The sequence below is a fragment of the Microchirus variegatus genome (genome assembly GCF_963457635.1).
Source record: "Microchirus variegatus genome assembly, chromosome: 6".
Lineage (NCBI taxonomy): Eukaryota > Metazoa > Chordata > Actinopteri > Pleuronectiformes > Soleidae > Microchirus > Microchirus variegatus.
In genome coordinates, this window is record NC_139807.1 from 15,549,047 (window position 1) to 15,567,804 (window position 18,758).

The 18,758-nt window shown below is 43.0% G+C and overlaps 1 protein-coding gene across 1 annotated transcript in view; it reads left to right on the forward strand.

The window, feature by feature from the left end:
* LOC310929115 (glutamate receptor 3) overlaps positions 1-18,758 on the forward strand; it is a gene marked incomplete at its 5' end in the record, with an annotated part of 86,722 nt that overhangs the window by 56,791 nt on the left and 11,173 nt on the right. Inside the window, 8 exons of the mRNA XM_083891823.1 lie at positions 2,936-2,989; positions 3,584-3,745; positions 4,516-4,683; positions 5,397-5,501; positions 7,532-7,636; positions 9,777-9,983; positions 12,187-12,560; positions 13,951-14,149. Of these exons, the coding sequence (XP_083747949.1) occupies positions 2,936-2,989; positions 3,584-3,745; positions 4,516-4,683; positions 5,397-5,501; positions 7,532-7,636; positions 9,777-9,983; positions 12,187-12,560; positions 13,951-14,149 (1,374 nt within the window). The remainder of the gene's footprint in view (positions 1-2,935; positions 2,990-3,583; positions 3,746-4,515; positions 4,684-5,396; positions 5,502-7,531; positions 7,637-9,776; positions 9,984-12,186; positions 12,561-13,950; positions 14,150-18,758) is intronic.

Consider the following 18,758-nt stretch of genomic DNA (forward strand, 5'->3'; position numbering starts at 1 on the left):
CAAAGCACAGGCTCTGCTTTAGCGGCAGAACAGAAGCTAGGGGATTGATGTGCAAGAGGCCACTTTACCGCTTTATTGAAGGGTTAGACTTGCTCATCACATTTTCTTTTCTTTTCAGTGTCACTGTGACAGAGTGGGCGTGTGTTTGTACCGTCAGTGACACATGTTGCATGTTCACATGATTTGTTGTTTGCAGTTTATTCTGTAAATAATCCCCATTTTCCATTTTTTTTCATTCGCAAATATTTTCTATATGCAGTGTTGCATACCCTGATTATGAATTATATAACTGCCATACACTCCTGCATTGTACCATCACCTCGTTTTAAGATGGTCATATTTCCATCGCTGTGATATATACAGTATATCTGTTGCTGTCTTACATATTTGTTGATGCTTATTTCCCTGACCAAGACCCTTCTTGATCATTCATTCAATTTGGCTTCATAGTGATGCAGGAAAAGTCTTTCAAAGTGATTCCAAACTTCTCCCAGTTTGTGTCTGTGGAAACAAGACCGTTGCCCTGATCTACGCATCAACGCAAGAAGTTCAGAGCTGCTTGAATTCTGTTTGTTTTTTTGTGACAGTGTGCACTTTATGCACCATGTCCAATCAGTTCAATTAGGATTATGAAGAGGAAGAAGTGAGTTAACAACTATTTCCACCCTTTATGCTTGGGTAGGCTAATCATGTTCCAACTGCAGCTCTGTTCATTCTGTGATTATGTTCATTTTAGCTTTGAAAAAAAATGGGTTTCAAATGTATTTCTCAAAGCGATTCCACCAAACTCAGCTGCACTTTTCATTGATGCTTATGCTTGTCCAACACAATATTTAAATTACCTCTGTCTGGTCTGACTACATATTGTTTCTAATTGTAATGTTAAAAAAACTTTTTTAAGAAAAAAAAAAAAAGAAGGAAGAACAAGATAATTGCTAACACTATTAAAAGACAATTATCACTGTCCGCAGGTTGTGAGGATGTTACAGACTGGGCAGTCAGTGGTGTATCACACCTCCCAACAATGAAATCTGTCCTCCTCAGTTGGAGCCGAGTCTTGCCGTCTGCCTAATTAAAAAGGCTGAGGGGAAAAGGTCGGTGTGTTCTGGCCGGAGGTTCGGTGCATCTCAGTGTCTTCACCGTCTTGCTGTGCTCCATCCCAAGGTTGCTGCTTGTAGCCATTGCCAACCTGGCTGTGAGCTGCAGGCTGCATGCAGGGAACCTCCAGCTTCCTCTGCTCAGCTCCAGGGCAGGTGTGAGCGCGAGGGCTTGCAGCCAGAGTGAAGGTTAACGCGCGGTGGTGGAGCGACGGTTAGGTTTATTCAGGGGGAAAAACTCAGCCGGGCTGAAAAGTCAGAAAGTCAGACTTTGTGAACAATTGCAGAGCAGAAAGCGGTGATCTGTCTCGCTCTGATATCATTGTGGTAGAATGTGTTGTGCTTGTTTAATCCCTGTGAAGCATTTTGTGATCTCTGGTTTTGATAAGTGCAACATAAATAAACTTTGTTTATTGTTATTACCATCATTAGAAATGCTGCAGAGATTTTTAGTTTCCGGGAACTTTTTGTCACTTGCTCATTAGATGCTGATTGATGGATTCCAAAAGCCAACTCCTGCTATTTCTGCATTCTAATCAGCTCATTTCCTCTTTCTTTCTGTTTCACTTTCTTGGTTTGCTCCCTCTGTCTGGCATCCTGCCGTGTTGGAGGTTTATAGCCTTAATGATGGGGAAGCTGTCAGAGAAGGCTGACCCACCCAAGCAGCATGATAACATGAACGAAAGACTTTGTGTGGCTCTGTTCTCCTCAGTGTCCTTTTTTTTTTTTTTTTTCTTAAAGATCTCTTCACTTTGTTGACAAGCAATTCAGATATCCACATAGGGGGGCGACATTGATGTTCGGGGGTTTATTTAATTTGTATGTTTGCAAAGTCCTAGCAAGAGTGATTGTTTTATTGTTGAGTGCTACTGTATATGAGCGTCTCCAGGTCATTTAAAGTTCAACATCGCTGAATTAAATACTGACATTGTAGCCAAAGTAGGTGAAATTAAAAACGTGCCTCATAGACGTTCTTTTTTTTTTTTTCTTTCCAATCTGAGATGGGATGATACAAGTTTGCTTTTCATCACTCTCCCCATACTCAGTGGGAATGTCGTAAACGATCCACAGTAACAAATATCCAACATCCCGGGTCTGACACACAAACAGATGATAAACTGACAGTTTGTTTTTGTGACCGAGCCAGGGCCAGAACATGTGCAAACATGCTGATTTTGCTGTAAACTTGAGTGGCTGTGTTTATAGAATGCAGATGAAAACCTGAGTGTGGTTGACAAGTTTCCTGCAGAAGTCCGTCCACAACAGACTCTGCAAAAACTCTTAAGGAACAGACCATCACGAGGCCCAGTCCGAAATCACGTCCAGCAAGTAATGGCTGCGCAACTTTAAATTTCACTATCAGATTTATTCGCAGGCCCAGAACAAAAGAAGGGGAAAAAAAAAAAATCTTCAAACATATTGTAACTACCACAGTGATAGAACAGCTTAGAACACCACTTGCTATTTCCAGACAGACTGTGTGGGCTGAAACATGCTGTTATGCTCGAAAGGTGTGATGTTTTCAAAGCAAAGCGCGATCTACATCTCACAATTTCTTTAAAAACAGTCTTTCTCTTGTTTCTACCTCCTGTCCAAGTTTCATATTCAAGGATTTCTGCTTTCTCTTTCATTATCAGCTCCTCCTTAATAAACACCTCTCCTCAAACTGCTCCCTCACTCTATAGGGGACATTGCCTTGTTTCAACTTCACTGGTGCTCTGTGGGCTCGCCGGACGTTACTGCTTTTACAGAGATTGTTGCAGCCACTTATATGAGCCATGGCTCTCAGCTCTCATCTCACGGGTGGTTTACTGTATTGATGTTTTTTCCTCCCACAGGTTGTGACCCTGGGGAAGAACAGCCGTGGTTACCACTACATTCTGGCCAATCTTGTGAGTTATACCGAGCTGCTCTCCGGGGACACAGTGTGGGACCCGCTTTTTTTTTTGCTGCATGTGATGTGTTTTAGTCTCAGCTAGAGATAGAAATGTGCATGTACAATAATTGTGTGCCCATCCTCTATTTCTCTCTATCTATTGATCTATTGATTCCTGTATTAAAACAAACAAACAGCAATTTGACTAGGCATTTTTAAGGCAGCTGAAGTAGCAAAGGTTTTAAAGTGTATTGTAAAATGTTTATTTTTTTATCATTATCATTTGTCTGTGGCACTAAGCTTTGGCGATGAAAATTAAAAGTCCTCTGACACAGACTCTTAAGTGTCTAACAGCAGGTTGTTTATTTGTCGATAAATTCAGGTTGTACCGCAAAGTTTTGAGAGAAACTGTTCCCCCGCCGTAACGGAAAACACATGTGGCCTTCTCATACAAATACAGAGTTCATAATAAAAATGCTCCGTGCATGCTGCCAGAGTAGCTGCTAATATTGTGTGGTGCTTAGCCCCAGGTTACATAAAAACAAAAAAGGATGGAAGGAAGGAAGGAACACAAGTTTTCTATTCAGCTTTCTCTTGTTTTTAATTTCAGGGATTTACTAATGTAAGCTTGGACAAAGTCTTCGCCGGTGGAGCCAACATTTCGGGGTTTCAGATTGTTAACCCTGATAACCAGATTGTGCAGCAATTTATGCAACGCTGGGAGCGGCTGGATGAAAGAGAATTCCCAGAAGCCAGGAACACTCCTCTAAAGGTACTTGACTTGCAAGGTCTTTCGCTGCACACACAGAGTGCAACGATCATCTTTTCTGAAGTGCTCTCTATCAGCTCCCCCCCCCCCCTGTGTTTGAACATGTCATTCTCTCTTCCTCACATCCCTCGACCCACTTCCTCCTCTAAGCTTTGCATCCTTCCCAGCAATCGATATATTGATAGTCGGTGCAAGGCGAGGTTATATATCGCCGCTTCAATTTACATATAATTAAACAATGATCGAGAAAGAAATGGATTTTGCGTGTCATTTAATTAGATTTTGTCACGACGCGGCAGTGAAGAAAACAAGCGCCTCAACTCTCTGTGGCAAAAAAAAAGGTCAGGCAAAGTTGGAGGGGAAGCGTGTGGGTGATAAAATGGCACACTAACTCTCGAGTCCCTGCAGTAACTCTGCAGTAAAAGTTGTGACAGAGAGGTCCTGACCGTCAGACATGACCTAGCTTTTCAAATCAGATCCATCTAATCAAACTATTTTTATGAATATGCGTCACAGTATGCGCCCGATTAGCAACCCACCTACGCCGATCTGTCCTGTGGGCCTTGAGGTGCACTGGCTAAAAGCAGCACATACTGTAGGCATTTTACTGAAAACATGTTTATGTGAAGCTCTTTCCAGAGTGGCTTTTACCATTTATGTTTTTTCCGTCCGTAAATAAACCCATAATGCTTGACAGTTAAACCTGTCATACTCACCGTACGTTGTTGTTGTCACTGTTTTTTTTGTCTGTTTTTGTTTTTGCTTTTGCACAGTACACTTCAGCACTGACCCATGATGCCATCCTGGTGATAGCGGAGGCATTCAGATACTTGCGCCGCCAGCGAGTGGATGTTTCTCGCAGAGGCAGCGCTGGAGACTGCCTCGCCAATCCCGCTGTACCTTGGAGCCAAGGCATCGACATCGAGAGAGCTCTCAAAACGGTAGGGGGAGAAGAGTAAAAGCGGGAGACAGAGAGAGAGAGAGAGAGAGACGCAAACTGATAACTAAAGGAAAGGCCAGAAGAAGTGAAGCAGAGATAGCATGTGAGAGTGTGATAAAGATGGAAATTGAGAGAGAGGAGGGTAGAGAGTGCAGAGCTGTTCCCCTCCCTCTGCCTCCAGATATCTCTGCACAGAGCTCACTCAAATCCAGGCCCTCATTACCATAAAACTACATCTTTTATTAAAGCGTATCCAGTTCATCATTTGATTAACAGACTGTGCACACTCCAGCAGCTCCATGGACATGAGCACCTTAATAACAGCTATATATGCAAAATGAGGGGTACTTCAGGCCACATGGTGGCGTAGTGTCTAGCACTTTTGCCTTGCAGCTAAAAGACCTGGGTTTGCGACCTGGTCCGACCAATGGCCTTACTGTGTGGAGTTTGTATGGGTTTTCTCCAGGGTACTACTCTCACAGTCCAAAAACACGCCTCTAAAATGTCCCTAGGTGTGAGAGAATGTTGTTTGTTCGTCTCTGTATGCTGGCCCTGTGATGGATTGGCGTCCCGTTCAGGGTGTTCCCCACCTTTTGCCCTGTGTCAGCTGGGATTGGCTCCCAGCGACCCTCATGTGGCGTGTAAAGCGGTAGACAATGAATGAATAAATGGCTACTTGACATCCCCCCCCGTGTCTTTCTGCCCTCACAACAGGTCCAGGTGCAGGGTATGACTGGGAATATCCAGTTTGACAACTACGGCCGCAGGACCAACTACACCATAGATGTTTATGAGATGAAAACAGGAGGGCCGAGGAAGGTAAGTCGGAGCAATGACCTCTTTCGGCTCGCATCCATTAGCTGTCAAATCAAAATCCTGGTCTTTATCAGAACATGGCTAACAGCTTGCACACATCAGAGTTTGGTTCCTTTTCAAAATCATGGAATCTGGCCAGCTTGTAATTTTAAATGATTTATTGATCATCTGTACTAAAGAACAAAACCCCAAGGATGGTGGCCACATGTCTGGGTATGCCAATATCGTGGTGTGAGGTCAGTTTAAACTATGTTGAAAGAAATGTATGATTGTGTGGAAGATGAAACCCTTTTATAAATAAAGTACTGAGGGCTTTTTCTGTCATGAGGGACCAGCAGGGCTGAGGGGACGGTGCAGTCGACTGTTACGTAGCAGCACTGATGAGCCATGCCAAGCATTAAAAGCCCCACAAATCACACAATGCCTGCAATCTGATAGCTAAAACTGCCCTATGAAAATAATGATATAAGACTATTTCTGTGCCGTGGGACAGTGCAGATAGGATATTTGGTCCTCTCCTGGCAGTAATTACCATTCAAATGACCAATTACTGCAAAGGGATCCAAGGATTCCTCTGGCTTCTCTTCAAAATGGTAATTCGCAGCAGTATAGTCACATTATAACCAGGACCAAAATGACGATCTCTGGTTTTATTTCACAACCTCGCCAGGTCTGAAAAGACAGCTGTGAATTTCTTGTTACAGCCGGGTAAGAGTGGGCTCAGTCTGATATGACATGTGATTATGCCGCCTGCCTCCCAGGCCTCTAAAGCCTACACTTCAATTAGCATCACATAGCCCTCACAGCCATGCCCACACAGCCAAACAGGAGGAGAGAACAGAGGGAGGGATGTGGTGAGTGGGAGAAAGGAGGTCAATAGGGAGAGAGTGAGGGAAGATGAGACAAGCCGGGCAGCAGTTTGTCAGGACCTGGAGCCCCCAGTCACCCCAGTGACAGTTAGAGGATGAAGGATCTTAGCTCTGACTGTCACCCGTGATGTATGGGCTGATCACTGTCCCAGCTGTTCAGAGTGAGATCGGGACTTTGCCTCTGGAGCAGCACTCCATGACACAGCCTTCCCACAGCCTCTCTCCCACATGCAGCGAATATCACGAATATCACTGTCGGTCAAGAGCTAGAAAGAAAAAAAAAATTGACCTTTCTCAAGTGTTGCAAGTGCTCTGAACACATCCATGACTGTAACCACAGCGTGGAACTAAAGATAGTGGAGTCTGCTGCTTTCGAGCGCCGCCACTCGGTGTTTGAAATCTCTGCTCTGCTGTACACCTGTCTGCCTCAACCATTTTAAGATCTGAGACCCAAAAAAATGCAGACCAGATGTGAAGTGGAAAATCGTCGCCAGCAACAGTTAAACTTTTGGCAGCCACATATGCAACACGTTTCATCACGAGCCAGAGCAGCTATTATTTCAAATGGGCAAACAAACACTTGACATTGGTTTGACTTAAGCATCTGTACAGCAGAATACAGAGTAACTGCACTGGCAGGACTGTGCAAGAAACTGTATGAGCTTCTCTGCTAAATTATTAATCATGTATGCAGAACATAGACCTGAATATCAATTATTTACCGTAAAAACATGTGAAGCTGAAGTTGGGAGGGGCTGGAGCTGTCTGCTGTATGTGACTGCCCTTTTTTTTTGGGCTATTTAAGCAAATGCAGATAAAAAAAAACATACCCTATTTTTTATTATGTGTTTGATCCTGGCACTAACAGGCACCAATCGGTGATGAATGATGAATGTATAATGATGGTATAAACTTTGTATGCCATGTTGAGTTTATTGAGCTGCTTATGTGGTTTTAGTATTCTGTGTATTTGCTGCTGCTTTGCTCGAACTTGAGGGCAAAGGCAGCAGAAACCTAGAAAACGCTGTGTTTTCTTAATGAAGTGAGCATCACGGCAGGCAGCTCCCTGCAATGCTTAGATGTGTTGCTGCTATACGCTCATTAAAATCAATGTTGTCGGCGGGCTTAAATGCAGCTCCACTAACAGCTGTTTTCTCTTTGCAGATCGGGTACTGGAACGAGTACACGCGATTTGTAAATATTATGGACCCGCAGGTCTCCAACGACTCCTCAGTGGAAAACCGAACGATTGTGGTCACTACTATTATGGTACACTTTCCATGCAGTTTTAAATGTTTCACGTATTCTGCCACTCAAGGTCATGGTGTTGATTCCGATGAGTGACACATTCTGTCCTGGGCGGGTAGAACCACATCTTTTTTGTGTTGCTTTCCATCCACTCACTACACGTTGAAACAGTCGATCCGAGTCGGGGGGGAGTGTTTCAACTGTATCCGTGTGGGTGTCAAAGCATTTTGATTTCCCATACTTCAGTGGCCTGTCGTAGCAGTGACATCACAATAATGGTATACTGTATATGATAGTGGTTGACTCCATCAATTACAAAACGCATACAAACGCATACGTAAGTAGACCTGTCTGTCCTCATCAAGTAAATGTTCAATGACACTTGGGATAGACTGGCCGAAGAATGACTAGACAATGAACCTGCGATGGTTTTTCAAGCTGGGCAAAGCAAAATGAACAATATTGGAGTAGGAATAAGAAGGTTTGGTGTTTCCCCTTCTTATCGCCTCTCCAATCTATTTTGCTTTGCTCCTCCACGTGTTCTGTGTTGAAGTATAACTTCCAGTCAGCGCTGCTGAAAAGGAATCATTTTCTGGGCATTACCCCAGACCAAAGTATAATATATACACAACACATATTTTACATTAATTTACTTTTAAGTGTATGGACTCAAGTAAATGTTTCAGGTTTATTGGTTTGCCACCACTGCAAGTGTATTTACTGACTCTATAATGATATCATAATTACTTGGTGCAGCACCTCATTCTGTGCTCGCAGACATTTAAAAATGATAAGAAAACTGTTCAGAAACAGATAAGGACATTGTGGCATTAATCCATAGATAGGGAGTCACACAATAGAGAGTGGAAACATTTAACATTTCTAAATGAGGAATACAGGAAGGCGGTTAACACGTGTTAACTCACGGGGAAAACCGTGATTGGAGGCAAGGTGAGGGGATACATTCAGCACAGAACAAACAAACCATTGTGCTCCTACTTGCACTCTAACTGTGTGTGGCTGTAATGACAATGCGTGCTCTCCTGAGCAGCCCTATTGTTTGACAATGATGATGTGCTCAGAAAGAGAAAAGATGAGCTGCACCAGCTTTTTGAAAAGGAGAGGAAAACTAGCACGCTCCTGCTCTCCTAATGTAATTATTTTTTTATTCAGTGGATATTTTGTGCATTTTTCTGAATAGCAAATAATGGCTAGTTTTGTTTTGTCTTGTTTTATTTACATTTTTTTTTGGAATGAAGCAGTCTTTAAGTGCGCACTGGTGCAATGTGCTTGAATATGTTGAGATACAATGGGCACTTTCTGATCCCTCTCCTGTCACTGGCATTTACTTATGAAACCCATCCCCATTCCCATCCCCACCCACCTCTGAGCTGACCCACACCTCGTCTACCAATGACTCCCAGCCCTGCAAAAACTCATTCTGGCCTCTTGTTTTTGTCCTATTGGAATGAAAAACGTTGCTCTCCCTTGCTTTAACCTTCCTGTATTACGCCACTAATGTCGAGCCCCTGGGCTCACAATGGGTTGGGTGCATTGGGCTTGGTGTCTGCCGGCTGCCATGGCTTAATAAGAGCAGGGTGACAACATGATCACGCTGCTGTTATAAGAGCATATTTGTGCATTCGCGGGGCATCATCTTTGTAAGCATGACTGCATGGATGTGTTTATAGCAGCTTATAATATTGAATCTCTGTTAGCGTGTGTGTGTGTGTGTGTGTGTGTGTGTGTGTGTGTGTGTGTGTGTGTGTGTGTGTGTGTGTGTGTGTGTGTGTGTGTGTGTGTGTGTGTGTGTGTGTGTGTGTGTGTGAGAGAGACTGTGTGCGTTTGTATGGTTGTGGCTGTGTGAGGCTCCAGGGTCAGTGTGTGTGCAATTGTGTGTGTGTGTGTGTGTGTGTGTGTGTGTGTGTGTGTGTGTGTGTGTGTGTGTGTGTGTGTGTGTGTGTGTGTGTGTGTGTGTGTGTGTGTGTGTGTGTGTGTGTGTGTGTGTGTGTGTGTGTGTGTGTGTGTGTGTGTGTGTGTGTGTGTGTATGTGTGGGTGTGCAAGCGTGCATGGGTACATGTGAGTGCATGTATGCATAAATTCTGTGAATGTGGGCCAGGGCATGGGAGGTAATAAACCAGCGTGTGTTTAAATCAACAGGAAGCTCCTTATGTGATGTACAAGAAAAATTATATGCATCTGGAGGGGAATGACAGATATGAAGGCTACTGCGTCGATTTAGCGTCTGAGATTGCCAAACATGTTGGAATTAAGTACAAACTGTCTATAGTAATGGATGGGAAGTACGGAGCCCGAGACCCCGAGACCAAGACGTGGAACGGGATGGTGGGTGAACTGGTCTATGGGGTGAGTAACTGGGAGCCTTGGTTTCACTGATTACATGACAGTTTGCAAGGAACTTCAACATGAGAGGAGATCTCATTTTTCTGTCTTAAGGTTATCACCAACTCGTTGTGAACTCATAAGCCTAGTTCAAAGTCTGATGCTGTTTCAGGAAGCTCAGCTGTGAGTGAATTTGTGAAATGCAGCCTCAAGCATTGGGGAGTTGGTGATCATCTTGAGACGGAGAAAATGAAATCATTTCTCAGTGCTGTTCATTGCAATTAATCCTTCTTACTTAGCCTCGAAAGTGCTCTGTCTTTCTCTCTCTTACAGTCGAAACAGAGGTAGGTACATGAAAACAATGAGTCCATATGGCAAACACACTGTAATCACTTTGATGAATGAAAGATTGTATGCCTTTGAAGTGATTGTGTAATTATGTTCAATGTTTGATGTGTATGATGAATATACCACATTGTAAATTCTCAGCTGAGAAAGTCTGCCTTAGAATCAACAGCAAAAATGATGGTTTGTGGTTTGAAACAACAAGATCCATATGTGTTGTGCTCCATTAAGGTTGAGCCTCTCACATTAGCAAAGGGTCACGCCATGTTTTACATCTGACAGCGCTCACACAACACCTTAACCATTACAAGAAAGTACCCTACCCCCACAGCCCTTTCTCGCTTTTCTCCGAGGCTACAATAGTTGAGCTGGGGCCAAATTCAAAATGCATGAGGGTTAGACTACCTCATCTGTTCAATTTCCCAACTATCAGACTGAGAGATTGCCTGGTTTGATGTGCTATTGCCACCAAATTATCTTTCAAATGGGAAAAGTCCACTCCCTGCAGAAGGAGGGTGGAAAAAATATCTCAATCATGTCACTGTCAAGTCTTTCCAGGCCTGTAATTTTACAGCAGGTGGTCCGGGACTAATAGTTTTGTACATTGTGACCTTTTGACCAGTAAATTAATTTGATTTTAGTTGTCTTTTAAAGGTTAGGCCCGAGGCTGCTCTTTATTGCTTTGTTTCCCTCACCATTGATTGAGTGCTGCTTACGCCTGCACAAGGATTAAATGGTTATAGCCCTTCACAATGTTGTGTTGACAGCGCAAAGAAAACAGTCATGTTTATTGGGTCTATTTGTGTTGCTCCTAGTTTGACCTTGTAGGAACCATTTTCTGCCTCGTGCCGCCTCAGTCCAGCGTTTTTCTCAGTTTCGATATAAAAAGACATCGTGGCACATAACAAAGAACTGTCCTTCACAGAGTGGCTCCTTTGAAGGGAAGCACTTATTTAATTAATCACACACACACACACTAGCTGCAGTAAGACTGTCTTATGTGATTAATTATTGTCTTTTCGCTTTTACAAAGAGACCCATTGTGATTTCTAAAAAGGCAGCACCACCTCAGTGGATGTGTTTTGATAACATAATGTGATTGAAGAAGCAGAGTAAATGAGGGGGATAAAGAGAAACAGCTTGCAAAATAAAACAAATACAGCTAATGCCAGAACAAGCTGGGTTTGGGAAATCCAGCCTACTGCATTTCACACACACAGTCGAAGCTTTTTCATTTCTCTTCCTGTTTTCAGTGCCAACAACCTCTTCATATCAATTTTAAGTTCAAATAACATTGATAAATAGCTGAGTCTTGTGACTTCATGGTTGAGGCTCGCATTTCAAATATTCAGTTGAAGTTTCACTCTAAGCTTTAGTATGAAATTGTCTGTTTTAAGGAATTGTTCCACTGAAAATGTTAAATAATAAGCCCCCCACTGTTTCTTCTTGAGTCCTGATTGAGGAAGCACTTGGTCAAACGTGACTTAAACTCCCATCTGCTTTGGTGTATTTTTTTTATTTTTTTCAAGCTGTCTCTCTCAAAGTCTTATAGGGTCGTTAGTGAGCTTTTCCCTGACACATTCCAGTGAAAAATATTCTTAAATTTACTTAATCTCAATCTCTAGTTGCCATCTTGGGGTTGAACGCCGTGCAAATGCCACTCAGCTTTTTTCCCCCCTGCGTGTATGTGATATGTGTTGTCTTTTCAGCCTTCCTTCAAGTGTCACAGTCAGAGCCTTCTTATGATAGTGTGAAAAATGTGTGATAACAACATTGCTTTGAGCTTTCTCCACAGCTCCAGTCATTCACACATACATTTTAAATGACCTATTTGTTTACACAGGCCATAACTAATGCTCACTATGCATGTCCCTGTTTCCAGAGAGCAGATATAGCTGTTGCGCCTCTCACCATTACTCTGGTTCGAGAGGAGGTGATAGACTTTTCCAAGCCGTTTATGAGCTTGGGCATCTCCATTATGATAAAGAAGCCACAAAAGTCCAAGCCCGGTGTGTTCTCCTTCCTGGACCCGCTGGCCTATGAGATCTGGATGTGTATAGTGTTTGCCTATATTGGGGTGAGCGTGGTCCTGTTCCTGGTCAGTCGGTTCAGTCCTTATGAGTGGAACCTGGAGGACCAGGATGAGACCAAAGATCCACAGACTCCCCCTGATCCGCCCAATGACTTCGGCATCTTCAATTCCCTCTGGTTCTCACTGGGCGCCTTCATGCAGCAGGGCTGTGACATCTCCCCCAGGTGAGTCAGCTCCAAATCAACACCAGGAGTGGACGGCAATATCTCTGCAATACAATATCTAAAAACGACACGACTGATGTTATATATATATATATATATATATTGTTGGGTTACGGTAGTGTACTTTCACTAGCCAAAACACTTCCATCACTCTTTAAATCCATTTTTAATAATTCTGTGTGAAACTATTTAAGGTCAGGGACCATTTTGGTTACCTTTTAATGACATCATCCACATCCACGAGAGGATTTTCAAATCTGACTTGACATAACTTTGTTGCTGATTTTCAATGTTTTAATCCCGAGAAAGCACAGACTAAACGATCCGGTCGAGAGACCACACACTTGGTGTTTATTCAAGCAATTTCAGGGAGGAGATAACAGGGATTTGGCATCTCAAAGACACTTAATTTAACGTGACTTCAGAGTATAAATGGAGCCACTGTCAGTTAATCGCTGTTGTGTTTGAGATGTTTTGTGCTGAGAAACATAAAACTATGCATGATGCCATGGTTGAGAAGACATAATCAACTTTGCTTTCACAAATTACGGTTCTAAAGGAAAGTGTGCAACATCCGTTTCCGGGTCAGCGATGTCATTGTGGGGTTCTGCTCATACCCCAATCAATGTAAATCTCTCATACTACGAGCTAATTTGGCCAGATAATCTGTTCTAACCAGCCTAAAATCAAAAGACATCCAAGGTTGTGATTGGAAGGGCCTTATCAGGACAGAAATCTGGCCAATTATCCTCTAGTGTGGGTCAGGCTTTACCTGTTTTGGGTCTAACTCCTGGGGCAAACCCCCTATGAAATGTTAGCCAGTGTGTTATCTTTTGTTTTTTAATTTTACTGTGTTATGTCTCATGGATCACTACTACTCATTGATGCATGTTCTGCCAACAAAGATATCCACATAAAGTGCAAACCAAAAAGGAGGCAACAATTCTCATAATACTGTGCTGTTTCCCCTCGTCTTCAGACTAACTGACAGACACCTAGTGGCAGAAATTACGTATTGTGAATTTAATCCTCATGCAAAACATCTCAGCCATTACACTGTATGTGCTGTTGGCTTTGTCAATTTTAAATACTGAAATAATCATCGACAAAATAGTCTCATCAATCCTGTCTTCAGGCTATGAAATGATCTTTCACCCCAATTGTTTAATGGCTTGGATTACAGAACATTTTAAACAACTGGTGCCTTGGGGTTGCGGTGTTTTAGAGTGCTGACACAGTCCAGTCCAGGCGTGTTGTAACGATTTACCAGGAAATTCTGATGACTGATGCATTTCGGTACATTAGACACTCCTGGTAGATCTTAGCAGCTTCATGGGCACCACGCGTCACTGTGTGTAATTACATTCTCCGTTTCCCGTCCCTTGCTTAGGTCTCTGTCAGGCCGTATCGTCGGTGGTGTGTGGTGGTTCTTCACCCTCATCATCATCTCCTCCTACACAGCCAACCTGGCTGCCTTCTTGACAGTGGAGAGGATGGTCTCTCCTATAGAAAGTGCCGAAGATCTGGCCAAGCAGACAGAAATAGCATATGGCACTCTGGACTCAGGTTCCACAAAAGAGTTTTTTAGGGTGAGTTGTGCCAGTATACTATTACTCTCTCTCGCACACACACACAAACACACAGACTTAAACACACAAGCCTGACTAATCAGGTGCTTTTAGATCACAATGGCAAATAATGTGAAGGAACATTTTGCACTTAGACATAAGAACTACTTTGCTTAACATGCTCGATAAACCCATCCCTGCATTTAAGCCCCGCTGACCTGCACAAGATTGCTCCAAATGAGGCATGTTGACAGAGAAGCAGTTCTTGAACTCTTGTGACACGAATGTGAAATTGATGCGGCGGCTCTGCAGTGTGCAACCTTGAGGCACCAGGGCTGTCAGCAGAAAGTGTGATAACAACGTGGAAGACTCAAAGGTGATAAAAACAAAGGGCTAATCAAAGCAAATACATCAGGCTCAAACTCAGAGGGGTCAGCTCATGGAATATAATTAGCTAGCCAGCCATAGCTGACAAATTGGACCTGATGAAGAAGAGCCCTGTAGGTCGAACAGAGCAGTCTGAAATAAGCAAAATATTTCCATCAACACAAAGAGACTAGCTGGGAATGAAGTCATAAATTAAGTACAATCTGAAGAGAAAGTATATTAGGCTCTGAAAGGCAACCACATGCAGGATTTCAGCAGCACTGCATGTGAGTCAGCGCTCGGCTGTGACTTAACGTGTGGCCTGGCTACTTTGGAGGTCCAGTCCACACGTTAAAAAAAAAAATAATTAATGAATCTGCACTCTGCCTGTGATGACGAAAAGGCAATATGACAGTCTTTTATCTTACACTTGCCCATTACTCATCAGCAGGGGAGGAACAATTCATATGTTTCACAGCTGCAGCCTCTTGGCAGAAAGAGCAATTCATTTGTATTACCCCTGGGTTGATTTGCTCAGAACAACAACAACATGCAAAATCAGATCCATGTTTTTTTCTAGAGAAAGACGAAAAAGATAGCATTTTTATATTAAAAGAAATAAAATTAAAATAATAATAATAAAAAAAAAATAATAGTAATAATAATAAACCTGTTCACTGCTGAGAGGGTCATATATCATGGGCAACATGGCACATGACATGTATGACAGCAACACTTGACTCTCATAGAACCTCAGAAGGCGTGCCATCGCTCTCCCTTTCATCACAGATGCTACACAGCTCCATAAACAGTATTTGTCTTCATGCCTCAGACGGCATTGACGCAGATTACAGATTAGGGTTCCCGGGCTGACAATGAAGCTATAGCAGCGCCTGCTAGTAGAACAATCATAGAGGTGGTCATGAAGTCACAGTCTTTCCTGTATTCTTGATAACAACGTGATCCACTTACATCCTTTTGCAAGTCTTCAAATAGAAAATGACACGCGTCAACTGCTATTCGGAGGAACTTTTAATTAAAGCTGTAGACGGCTGACAAGAAAGAAAAAAAAACACGCTGATTAATAAGAGTCCAAGTTCATCTCAGATCTGTTTTTCAGGAAATACATTCAGTCTTAATTAGACCCATGTGGCATCAGCCAGCTGGAAATTTTTAAATCAACTCTAATGTTTCAAACAAGACATATGTCATCATCTCTGACACCTGTGGTGTTACATTTTTGATGATTTCACCTGGTTTATCCTCCAAAGTTACTTGAAGGGAGGAACTTGCTCAGCAGTGACTCTTTTTCAGAGCACGGCCGTAATGCCGTTATGTGAATTAACACAGAATTAGCTGCAAAACCATCATCATTTCACTGATCTCAGTGTCTTCTGTTATTTAAGAAATGCCTCAGAGGTGTTTTTCTGGGAGAAAACCTGGCAGTTTGAACATATGGCTTATTACCTGACAGTTACAGCTTTTGCATCACGGTGTGTCTCATTTCTGGGATGGGAATGAAGAGACGCTGTGGAGGAATTTTCAAAGACAGTGGCGTTGGTGTTGATTGGCCGTGATAGCTCCAATTCTGTTGCTCGTAACCAACCAGGACAGCTGGCCTGGGAGCCTGTTGACGGGCTCAGCGGCAGCCTGTGAATTCGCTGTAGGCTCTTGGCAGCGTGGCTCTACGTGCTCTTGGCTCCTCTTCCCCAGACGCTCCTGCTTGTTTGGGCATCCTCTCCTCTGTCTCCAGCCTGTTTGTTGCTTTACCTTGAGACAATGCGAGATCCGCTTCAAGCTTTGTGTTGCTCTTCCGCAACATGGCAGCTGCCGTGCACCGCTGCACCTCTGAGCTTTGTTTGCACGATTTTAATACCTGCTCTGGGTCTTTTCATGCAGTCAGTTGAACATTTGGGCTCGGGGTGATTAGAAAATGATGAGCTGTACCAGCAAGGCCATGTGTGTCGCACTTGATGGGATTTTTATTCAATCAAAAGCCTTGGCACAGTTACATTTTGAAATCGAAGGAGAAGCTGGATCATGGCAATGGTTAAGATGATAAAATGGGCTGATGTGGCTGTTTAATTATGTGTAAAGACTGGGGTGAGACCATCAAAGACAGCCACACTGTGCTGTCCCTTTATGCACCTCATTTAACAGCGTAACAATGAAAGAATGATAATCGCACAGAGTAATGATACCACGGAACTGTGTTCTGTACCCCTCAAAAGATCACACATTCGTCAAAGCCTCGGCAGCAAACATACATCTTGCCGATCTGCAGGTGTGGCGGTAACAACGGCTCGAGTGCAGTCACCAACGCATTTTTACTATGCGTTAAAATCAATTTCACGTCTCAGCTCTTGCAGCACTATAGCCTCTGCTTGGTCCAACACTATGTTTAATAAGTAGCTTTTCTGTGGAGAGCAGACCTGCATTTATCCGGGGTGGCTGGAAGAGGAGCCAGCAAGGATATTTATTCAGAAAAAAGAAAAATCCTTACTTTGCCCTGCAATTATACACAGCACAATGTGACATAACTTCCATGAGCTCTTGTCATTTTGTGTTTTACCGTAGTGCTGAGTGAGGGGGAGGCTCCTCTGTAGATTAGAGCCTGTTTGCATGAAAGAGAAAGCTGACACAAGTGATGATAGACTCGAGCGAGATAGAAGTAACCTCTGAGGGAAAGCACTGTCCTCAGAGAGCCTTGTCGAACTTTAGATGTGTGGCACAGCAGGCGCAAGAGGAGCTATTGGAGTCCAGCAACAAGCCAAAGATGAGCAATTGGTATTCAGGGCGCAGTGTGTGGCACTTCAATGACAAAGTGCAACCACAGAGCCTCAACTTTCATTTCTCCGTACTTGAGATACAGGTAGTCCTGGCAAACTGGATATTGGAGGAAAGTGGTGATGTCCACAAACAAAATAGAGGGGGAAGTAAAGTCGAAGGAAATGTAGTGGTGCGTGTTTTGAGATGGCATTTAGATATACAAGCGGTGGAGCACGTGTGAGGGAGGCCATAATGAAAGCAGACTGAGATACTGAGGGACGAATAAACAACAAGCTGTGGTTCGAAGGGCAGTGGGCAGAGGTCTGGAAATGCTGCGTAACTCTAAATCAATACATATTAAGTGGTTATTTAGAACAAACAGGGCAATTTCTTTGACTTTGGACGTTAATCACTCGTCCCCTGTAAGACATTTTAATGACATTGTTGATTTCTGGAAAAACTAAGTGTTCGAACAATAGATTTACTATTTACTATTTCTGTCTCTCTCCCTTAATGATTTTAGTCTGACTTTCATCTTTTGATTGCTTACATTAGATAGTGTGAGGTTGCCTTTTAGAGGAACGCTGGGGTCACACAGTGGAGTGTGGGCTAAGAAAACATTGAACCTATTCATAACAGCTAAAATATTCCCTTTTGTGTTAACAAAGTTCAATGTTGACAGCTGCACAGAAACCGATTAATAATAGAATTCACTGTGAATTATGCAAATATCCAAGCAAGTGATAGTTGAAGTGTTTTGTACATATTTGATCATCACAGAAGTGTGTCTCAGAGTACAAATATAGTAAATAAAAATAAGACAGAGTGTTGCTGCTGCTCCTCTGCTGCTGTGGGTTTAGGTAAAAAAAAAAAAAAAATGCTGCGCTGATCGTTTTTGTAATTTTACAAGGCACGTCAGCATTTTTACTGAAATAAAACTTAAAGCAGATTACTATATTTGGTCTGTTGGTTGTGATTTATGAAGGGAAACTGGCATGGGATCTGCGTATGCATGGTTTCATCAACCGAAATATTTATGTGCATAAGCACTTTCGGTGTTTTGTACGTACGCCCAATTTTCAGGTGAATCCTGCGCACGGTTTTTTAATAATAATAATAATAATAATAGTCATGAGGCTCCTGAGGAAGGGATAGTGATTATATTGGACAAAGGATATGTGACGATGGAGGTGCCGAGCAGGAGGAACAGAGGGAGACCACAGAGAAGGTTCATGGATGTTTTGAAGGAGGTTGGTGTAACAGAAGAAGACACAAGGGAGACGGGACGAGGCAGATGGTAAAACTGTGGCGACCCGTAAAGCAAGAAGCGAGATTCTCTTCATACCTCATCCTCCTAGGTCACCAGGCTGGAATGAGACGCCTAAGTGTGTGTTTATGCCATTTAGAAAACAGCAAGAAACTCACAGCTTCAGACAGATTTGTGGGAGGAACACCTACACAGAAGATGTAACTGTGTCACCGCAGTAGGAGGGGT